Source organism: Plasmodium reichenowi, chromosome 9 (assembly GCF_001601855.1).
Source record: "Plasmodium reichenowi strain SY57 chromosome 9, whole genome shotgun sequence".
NCBI classification, from domain to species: Eukaryota; Apicomplexa; class Aconoidasida; order Haemosporida; family Plasmodiidae; genus Plasmodium; species Plasmodium reichenowi.
Window position 1 is genome coordinate 208,683 of NC_033654.1, and position 11,698 is coordinate 220,380.

Genomic DNA, 11,698 nt, shown 5'->3' on the forward strand with positions numbered 1-11,698 from the left:
AAATAAAATATATTAGAAATAAATGTAAAATTTTATGTACATATATTTATATAATAATTAATGGGTTTTTCTCACATATGAATAAATTTTTATATTATCAGTTTTGAAAAAACAAAAAAAAAAAAAAAAAAAAAAAAATTACAAAAAATTGGAATCTTTTTTTTTTTAAAATATAGAATAATAAAAAATAAAAAAAATAAAAATGAAATAAAAAAAAAAAAAATAACATAAAATACAAACATATAACTATTAAAATGTATATATTATAAATGTGTTATTATTTCTTAGAAAATAATATATTATCATACACTCAATTATTTCTTTTTTCTTATGTCACTAAATTATACTCTCTTCTTATTTTCATTGCTTCGCCTTATAATAATTCCTCATCCATACTTTGATTGGAATTTATTGAATATGAATTAATATTCTTATTGTCTTCTTGAATTTGTATATTACTTAATAATTCAGTATCCTCCATTTTACAGAATTTATCATCTTCCTTATTATCTTCCTTATTATTTTCCTTATTATCATCCTTATTATTTTCCTTATTATCATCCTTATTATTTTCCTTATTTTCATCCTTATTATTTTCCTTATTATCATCCTTCTGATTCACGTTTTTATTTTTGCTTTCTTCCGTTAATAAAATTTTACCATTTTGATCAAAATTTTGAATATCTTTTTCTAACTCTTCATTAAATTGTTTAATAAAAATATCTTCAACCTTATCATATCCGATTTCTTTTATTTCTTCAACAATATTTAGATCAATTAATTTTTTTAAAGTATTATAATTTTTGGTACTTCCAATAGTATTCACTTTATCAAATATTTTTTCACATTCAACCGCTTTATCATAATCAGGGAAATATTCAGGATTTTCTTCAGGATTTAACAAATTGATTGGTATATTAGGATAGACTTTATTTAAGTGTTCTTTCCATTTCTTTAATATGGTTGGTAGTAAGGATGGTTTGTATACTCTTGAAAAGAATGCAGCATAAGCAAAATTATTATTAGATAATAAGATATCTACACATTTATTAATTTTATGTAGTAAAAAATAACAAATAAAAGCAATATTAAATTTTTGGTGATTTAAGCACATTTGTCCTAATTCTTCTATTCCTATTTTATCACCAAGTGTTGATAAAATTATTAATAATGAAGAAAAGTCATTTGTTTTTTTATAACAATATATAGCCATAGGTATATCATTATATACTAAAGCGGTATCTCCTAATTTTTTATATTTATTATGTACAAATGAATCATTTTCTTTTCTTTCTAATTCATTAATGATATCTACACATAATTGTAAATTTCCAATTGATAAAGATAGTTCAAATTTCTTTTCTAAATCATTACAAATATTTAATGCTTTATTTTTATATCCCATTTTTTCTAAGAATAAACTTAATTTATTATATAAAGATTCTGGTATATTTTTAATAATATTATCTGCTGCTATAAAATCTTGACCCATTATATATTTCTGATATTGTAAATATGTTATTGGTAAAAAGAAACTATAAAAATTAAAATTTTTATCTAATAAAAATATACGATCATATTCATATACATAACCACAAATATATAAATATTTATCAATATATGCATATATATCAATAAATTTCTTAGTATAAATATACAATCTTAAATTTTTCGATATATAAAGAAAACTATCATATATCCATATACCACTTTCTATTGATTCATTAATTTCACTTTCTAAATGGAAATAATTTTCTTCATCCATTTTATTTTCTTCATGTTGTGGATGATTTATATTTCTATTTTGTACCCCAATCAATTCAATATTTCCATTATTATTATTATTATTATTATTTATGGTATCATTATTTTTGTTCATATTATCTTTTGATAAGTTTCCATCAGAATTCAAATAATTTAATATATATATACTATCTTCTGTTGATAAAGCTACATATGTACCAGAATCATTCCAGAACACATTTTTCACATTAATGTCAATTTTTCTTATTAAAGAATAATCACTCCAATCATAAAAACAAATGAAATTATTTGATTTAACACCTAATAAGTATCCTCCAAATAATTGCGTTATGGTATACGGTGTTTGAAAGGTATGATGAGATGTAAAGTCTTTATATATACTTACTTTATTCCCCTCATCTTTTATAGCATAATCTCCTGTATGAGACCATACAAAAAAAGAGCTTTTTCCATATGCTTTATTTCTTAATACTTGAGATGTATATATATTAAATTCATGATGCCCATTTACACATATAAATCTTCCACTTGGATGGAATGATACATTAGTTGGATAAAAATCACAATTTCCTAATTCTTTTTTATTTACTTTATATATGTCCCCGTCATTATAATTTTCTTCTTGTACATTTTGTAAATTAATAATAAATATATCTGTATTTTTTATATATATAATTTTATTTTTAAACATTGTATATATAGGAACATCTGAACCTATTTGTATAACAACTAAACCTTCATCATAACCTATACATAAATCATTCTTTGTCTTTTTAGCGCATAAGGACCAACATCTATCCATATTATAATTTAATGTGCTTTCTAATTTAAACATTGAACTATTCCATATTTTTACATTACAATCTTCAGATGAAGAAAGTATAATTGGCAAATTACTATGATATATTACACAAGATATATTTTGTGTATGACCACTTAATACTTGTATACATTGCTTTGTATGATAATCCCATATACGAATAGTTTTGTCATCACTACCACTAATAATATAAGATGTTTCTCCAGAACATGAATAATCAATACAATTAACACCTTTGGCGTGACCAGATAAAGTAAAATGAGGTTTTGTTACTACAGATGTATTGTTTTGTACACCCCATATTTTAATAGTTTTATCTAAAGAAGCTGAAGCAAATATATATGTATCTTTAGGATTAAATTTACACATCATAACATAATGAATATGATTTTCAAACGAACATAATTTCTCAAAATTATTTTCATAATCATATAATTTTATAGTCATATCATCTGAACTTGTTAATATATAAGGTAAAGTCTGATGAACTTCAATATATCTAATATAATCTGTATGATCTTCAAAAGATTTTATTTTTTCAAAAGTATTATAATTATAAACTCTTATAGTCATATCATCACCACCACATATTATCCATTGTTTTTTCTCAATAAATTTAGCACATCTTATAGGAAATACAGAAACCTCAATATTCTTTATTGTATTCTGATTCACATAATCAAATATAACTAACTTACCACTATATAACGAAGCTAATATCCAATTCTCACTCTCATGAATATCAACACATTTCACTTTACCAATCCGTGAATTTAATTTCTTCTTTATATCTAAATTAAGTGGCATTTCTTAAAAAAAAAAAAAAAGGAAGATAAATAAAATAAAAAAAAATAAAAAAAAAAATACATATATATATATATATATATATAATATATATATGTATAAATATATATAATTGTTAAATGGTCAATTTGATCAATATCACTTAAAATTAATACAATACAAAATAAAATTCAAACATTAAAAAATATATTGTATATTTATACATTCATATTAAAATCATTTTCCTTTTTATATTTATATTATACATATATTTCTATTATTTTTTTATTTTATGTATCCCATATATATCATAAAATATGAGAAACATTATAAATTCATATTTGCATAGTTTTAATGTCATATGAAAATAAATAAATATGAATATATTATAAATAAATAAATATATTATATATATATATATATATATATAATATAATATTTTAAATATATCAAAAATGATATTCAATAAAAGAATTCTTTCATAATATATTTTTTATTTTATATAAACAAAATAAAAATAAAACATAATAAAAAATAAAATAAAATGAAATAAATTTTAATAAAAAAATTGAAACATTTATATAATATATACATTTTATATATTTCATATAAAAAAATATTTATTATTATTATCTACATTACTTTTATATAAATTAATAATAATTTTAAAAAATATAATATATCCATATATTGTATGATCAATATTTTAAAAATATATAATATATATATAATATATATATTTATATTATATATATATATATATAATATATGTATGTTTTATATTATAAATATATAATATATATAAATGTATTTTATATATATTCCTTATATATAAAACAAATTATATTGATTTTATAAAGGCCTCCAATAATATATTTAAAAAAAATATATTAAGTATATTTTATATATATATAATAACATTTTTATATACATAAAATATTTTTGAAAAATATGAAAACATAAAATATTATTTTAAAAAATTAATATATATAATTTTTTTTTAAAAAATAATGAAATATACCAAAAACAAAAAAGAAACATTAAATATAATTAAAAAGAATACATTTATATTTCGATTTGTTCTATAATTTAAAATAAAGTTGCGATAAAAATTAGTTTATCACATTTTTAAAAAAATAGAATAATATGAAAAATATTTATATATATATGTAATACTATTTCTTTAAAATACCATTAAGAATGGATATTCAACATTTATTTTTCTTGATTATTAAAAAAAAATATGTACTCACAATATAATATATATATATATATATATATATATATATATATTCCATTTGATCCTTAAATAAAATTATTCATATATTAAGGTTAAAAGACTTTAATTAAAAATTGATAAATACACAAATATATATTATAATAAATGATGATATATTAATTATAGTTCCTATATGTATATATATATATATATATATATAATAATAAAAGAAGTCTTTTGAATAGTGTAAATTACAATTTTATTATAACTGTCACATGATTTATATTATTTTTCAATTAAAGAAAAAAAAAAAAAAAAAAAAAAAAAAAGCTAGCTACCTTTAATAAATTAATTATGCGCATTCATATATTTTATTATTATTATTATTATTTATTTATTTTTTCTATGAAATATATTTAAAAACATTTGTATAAATAAATGATATTTTAATAAATAACTATTTTTATGTTAAAAAAATATGATTCAAAAATTTATAATTAAATATGAGAGTTTATATTAATTCTTAAAATATAGATTTAATTATAAATAAAAATAATGAAAAGACAAATATTATAATACATATATGAAATATATTACTATATATATTTGTTATAGATTATGGATATTTATTTAAAAGTTACATATAATAAAAAAGAAAAAAAAAATAAATGAAGCGTATAACATATGACACACACACATACATACACAAAAAAAAAAAAAAAAAAATTAATAAATAAAATAAATCAAATTAAAATTAAAGAATTGGGAACATATTTATCCATATGATATATTTTTTTCTAAATAATAAAAGTAAAAATATATGTATACATATATATATATATATATATATATATATATATATATTTTTATAATGAAAAAATTCCTTTCCTATTTCAAATTAGGCGTAATGTCCACATTTGGCTTCCCGGTATTATAAAAACTTTATTTTTTTGAAATCTACTTAATTTTTCATAACTATTATAATATTTATATTCTAATTTTTTATCATTTAAACATTTTAAATATTCACTTTCATCATTTTCCACATTATTTATATAATTTTGTTCATTTGATATGTTATTAATGGTAGTATTTTTTTTATATGTCAATATGTTTGATTTATTTTCCTCGTCTTTTTCATTTTTATTTTTTTCAATAAGTACATCATGAATATATAAACCATCATATACATTTTGAAAATCTTTTTTATTTTCAACACTTTCCATTTTATATTTTATATCCAATTGAATATGTTTAATCTTTTCAAAAATATCATACAATTCTTTATTTTTTTTATATTCATCTTCTAAATTAATGTCATCATCATATATATCATTATTATTTTTTTCATTTCTACATAATAAAATATTATTACACATTTCATATAATACACCTTTTAGTATATTGTAAATATATATTTTTTCCTTATAAGAAATAATTAAAAAGTGAAATTTTAGGCTTAATAAATTATCACTTATAGATTTCTCTATCTCCAATATTGGTACATAAAATACAATAGCATTTTTTAATTTATTATTTTCATTTATAGATTTTTTAAATAATGTTTCTACATTAGTTTCATTTTCATTATTATCCATTTGCGAATTAAATAATGAATTGTCATTATTTAAATTATCATTACGAATATAATCTTTTTCTATATCTTTATGGGGATAATCATTACATATAAAACAAGTATATGGAATTATTTCATTACTATAATTTTCATTAATAGAAATATAATTTTCTTTTACTATATTTATACATATATTTTCTCTTATACTTTTCGTAATAATTATTTCTTGGATATATGCTTCTGTTAAAAAACTTATAATACCATTGTTTAAATAAAAATATTTTTTAATAGGCATATAGTTGGACATATATAAAATTTCTTTATAAGTTGATAAACTTATGTGATCTCTTCTTTGTACGTTTTTATTTGAAGGATTATATAACTTTTTATTTTCATCCTCCAAATGGATATAATTATTACTTATTTGATTATTCTTCTCATCAATATTATATATCTTATTATTATTCTCATCAATATTATTATATATCTTATTATTATTCTCATCAATATTATTATATATCTTATTATTATTCTCATCAATATTATTATATATCTTATTATTATTCTCATCAATATTATTATATATCTTATTATTATTCTCATCAATATTATTATATATCTTATTATTATTCTCATCAATATTATTATATATCTTATTATTATTCTCATCAATATTATATATCTTATTATTATTCTCATCAATATTATTATATATCTTATTATTATTCTCATCAATATTATTTTCATTATTTCCGTGCACACTATAATAACCATTCATACGATGGTTTTGCATTACTCTTTTATATATATCATTCAAATATATTAAATATTTATTTAAGAAATAATTTTTCATATGAATTTGTGCCTCGTCTGATTTTTTCTTTTGATAATTACACTGGTCACATATATTTTTTAACATATCATATTTGTAATTCCCAACATTATCTTGATCAATTAAACTTTGTAAAATTCGGTGAATTACTATATCTATATATCTTCTTATTGGTGAAGTAAAATGAATATATTTGTTCAGAACAAGTCCAAAATGGGTTGTGTTATTTTGTCCTTCTACGGTTGGTATATATATAGCTTCTTTATAATATTTTAATAAATTATATTGTAAACATAAGAACTGATTTTCGTTCAATACTTTTTGACTAACTAATAAAATATCATTAATATTATTATTTTCGATATTTATCATTGTATTAATTTTATTATATGTTTGATAATCTATTATTTTTAATAAATTTTTTTTAATGTCTTCAGATGTATCTTCATGTATTCTTAATATACCTAACTTATTATTAATAGATATAACATTTGCTACTAAAAAATTAGTAAGTATCATCATTTCTTCAATTAACATATGACTCCTCTTTTTATATTCTAATATTTCAATATCCACGTTTTTTAAATTCATAGGTTCTAATAAATTATAATAACCTTCATCTATTAAAAATTGATTAAAACTTTTATACATATTATTCTTATTATTAATATCATTAGTATTTCTTATTTTCGATAAATATTTATTACTTAATTGTTCTATACTTAATGGAAGTATTTTTTCCGAGTTATTCTTTTTATTATTATTTAAAGAAAATAATAAGGAATATTTTTGATATATATTTTTCCTCTTTGTTTTTTGTTTCAACATTTTTGATAATAAATATAATCTGAATATATCACCACCAATTTTTTCAGATATATTATACTTTTTACATATATCATCAAAATTATATATAAAATAGCTTAATGATATATTCCCATTAATTAATATTACCTCTTCAATAGTGTTAATATCTTTATCCTTTTCCTTTATATTTATATATATATCTTCTATATAATCTTCAACCATATCATAATTTAATTTATATTTACTTCTAATCAATGTTTTTTTAATTTCTATAAAATGTGGTTTCTTTTCATAACCATCATATTCCATTTGCGTGATATTATATGGGTTACTTATATTATCTACGTAGAAAAATATGGAAAAGGCTAGCTTTTCTCCTTTTGTGTTTAATGAGCATATTTCTTCGCTTAAAATTGAGGGAAGCATATGAAGGACCCTAAAAGGAAAAAAGAAATAGATATATGTATATTTACATATATATTAATAATAAAATAGTAATATAAAATAAAAATATTTCTATGCAAAAAATAAGAAAAAAAAAAAAAAAATTTCACATATTCATTTCATTACGTAAAATCCATATATACAGTGTTGCATATTTTTGAAGCTAGATTATCATAATACGAATTAGGTGTAACAAAAAAGGACACATCTGATATATGTATTCCTATTTTGTATCTGTATTTTAATTCTTGTTGTTCTTTATTATCCTTTATAAATTCTATAGATAAAGCATCATCCAAATCTTTAGCTTTTGTTGGATCTATAGTAAATATATCAAGGTCTGTAATTATATACCTATTTGATAAAAAGCTTTTCAACATATATTTTTCTAACAATTTTTTCTCTTTTTGTGCATTTTTTAAATAAGCAATTTTTTTATTTATTTCTTGGATGGAATATTCTTTTTCTTTGTTATATCCATTTAATAATAATAATTGTTCCATATGGCTTTTACGATTAATAAAAGAGTTCATAATTTTATCACTGATTACAATTTGAGATTTCAAATAATTCATATCTGTTATTTTATAAATATAATAATGAATTTTATATAAGTATAAAAATAAATATATGATACCAAAAAAATTATTTTCATTACCTAAAATGGTAGTTATATTTCCTATAGGATTTATTTGTTTTTTTTCCCATTCTTTAAATTTTACAATAACATATACATTTAATTTTTCTCTTCTTATATAATTTAATAACATGTTTGTAATATTATTGGAAGAGTCATAAATAAAACAAGGTAATCTAGAATCTGTTGGTTGTATTTTTGCATAAACATAATTATTTTTTTCATTCAAAAGGTGGAATATATTGGATGAATGTAATATATTATTATTATTATTTATATCATCATGATTGTTATATTTAAAAACATCATCAACCATATTATTTCCCATATTATTATCATCCAATTCTATATAGCAATTTTCATTTTTTTTTTTATTTTTATTAAATTTACTTTTCTTTCCAAAAATATTATTTATTTTTTCCTTTATATTTAAATAATTTAAAGAACCGACCACCTCCACATTCTTCCTTTCAACAATTTTCACAACTCTACAAAATTTACCTTTTTCGATTTCTTCATTTTTTTCATTATTATTGTCTTCTTTTTCATTGTATTGATTTTTTACAACATCTATCTTGTCTCTGTTTTCATATTTTTCTTTTTCCATTCCTATATTAATTTCCATATTTGAAACATTTTCATTTTTGATAGTTCTTCGTTCTGTATATGCATATACTACATCATCATTTAAAGCTCTATTCCTACTTATATAACCATACACCGAATAAAGTTTACATTTCATTAACCCATCTGTTTCTTTACTAATAACAAAGCATTTATTTGTATCAAAGGGTGAAATATATAGTACCCCTTTAAATAAATAATTTTTCAATATCTTTGTATCCTTTTGAAGTTCTAACATTTCTTTTATTTTATCATTATCCCAGTGAGTTTCATACTCAACAAAAATATTATTCTTTTCCACATTTGGTAAAAAACTATTTTGTGATGAAATTATAATTTTATTTGATACATCTTTATTTTTATAATTATGCATTTGTGAATTATTAATATCATCTTTTTGTTCTCCTTCCATATTATTAATTTTTTTTCCATTATTGAAAAGAACTTTGTTATTATTATTATTATTATTATTATTACTTAATAAATAATTCATTTTATTATTACTACTGCTACTACCATTTTTTACTATTAAATAGTTTTTTCTATTATCCACATTTTTTGTTCCCTTATTTTTATTTATTATATCCAGTTGAGATATTTTATCCTTATCATTCTTTTTAATTAGCATCTCCTCATTTTTTTCTTTTATTATTTTTTTCATTTTTAATTTATTATTTTTATTCATATCTCTTTTAGGATATATTTCTTTTTTTCGTAACAACTCTTTATTATTAATATGTTCATTTTTAACTTTTAAGTAAATATCCTTTCTTACTAAATATTTATTTTTTTCTCTTAAATATTTTTCTTTTGTTTCATTATTTTTATATTGTCCTTTTTTCTGTTTCGATATATTATACACATCATTTGATGGAATACTTTGTGGAATAATCCATATATTGTCATTTTTAATTTCTTCTTTATTATTTCCTTCATCATGTGTAGAGGAAAAATATGCATCCTTTTTTTCACTTTCTAGGATATTTTTCTTTGATAAATGATCTTCATTTGTTACAGTTTTTATCTTTTTTTCATCTACAGGGACATATCTCTTTGAACATTTACCATTTACTTTTTTTAACTCGGAAAAGATGTTTTTATAGAAATGTTTTTCATCTTTATCCTTAATATTATTATTAATACTATTATTATTAATACTATTATTATCGTTATTATTATCTTTTATATTATCACATTTTGTATTTCTACCCTTCATATTATTATCCTTCATATTATCATCTTTCTTATTATCATCTTTCTTATTATCATCCTTCATATTATCATCTTTCTTATTATCATCCTTCATATTATCATCCTTCATATTGTCATCCCTAGTAGTACATCCCGACAAATAATTCTTTGACCTACACATATTTCTATCATTTTCATTTACATTATTATCCCACCACCCCTCTCTTCTTTTCGTTACATTATTTTTTGCTTTTTCTTTTATTTGTAATGCCCTTATGATTTGTATATTTTCATATATTCTTCTATAAAAACAATATCTTTGAACATTTTTAAAAAAAAACATATTATAACTTTTCCTCTTCCAAATTGCTAATATATGAATTTACATATCATTTTCTTTATATAAAACATCTAACAATTTTCTATTTATAGATAAACTATTCAAAATGAATTAATTATTTATTTTTTTTTTCCTAATATATATATATATATATATTATATGATATACCTTAATGGATAAATATGTATTTATATATTTTCTTTATAAATTAGAAAAAATAAATTAATAAATAAAGAAAATGGGAAAGGGAGTTAACTATGTCATATATATATGTATATTTTTTTTTTTTTATTTAAAAAAATGTTCGCAATTTTTTCTTCATTATTATAGGTTTTATAATATGAAGAAATGATAAGTATATAAATTTACATAGCATTATTTTTTATTACACAAAATTATCATATATTATATATATATATGATAATATATCTATCGATCTCTATATATAAATATATATAATGTAATATTATATAATTATGTACATTATTATATATTGCCGTACACATATTATCACAGAACCAAATATATATTTTATTATTATTTTTTTTTTCTTATTGTTTGTTCTGTTAAATGTTTAAATTAGTAAATTTTCTTTTCTTTTCTTTTCTTTTCTTTTTTTTTTTTTTTTTTCATATAATATTTTTATAACATATATATTATA

At 18.5% G+C, this 11,698-nt stretch overlaps 2 protein-coding genes across 2 annotated transcripts; both read right to left on the reverse strand.

Annotated features, from left to right (window-relative positions):
* Positions 1 to 373: 373 nt before the first annotated feature.
* Positions 374 to 3,391, reverse strand: PRSY57_0904000 (beta subunit of coatomer complex, putative; the record flags this gene model as incomplete). Its single annotated transcript, XM_012907279.2, has 1 exon — positions 374 to 3,391. One exon carries the CDS (start codon positions 3,389 to 3,391, stop codon positions 374 to 376), a length of 3,018 nt encoding a protein of 1,005 aa, XP_012762733.2.
* Positions 3,392 to 5,479: 2,088 nt separating this feature from the next.
* On the reverse strand, positions 5,480 to 11,040 carry PRSY57_0904100 (exoribonuclease II, putative; the record flags this gene model as incomplete). Its single annotated transcript, XM_012907280.2, has 2 exons — positions 5,480 to 8,237; positions 8,372 to 11,040. 2 exons carry the CDS (start codon positions 11,038 to 11,040, stop codon positions 5,480 to 5,482), a joined length of 5,427 nt encoding a protein of 1,808 aa, XP_012762734.2.
* Between the last annotated feature and the right edge of the window lie 658 nt (positions 11,041 to 11,698).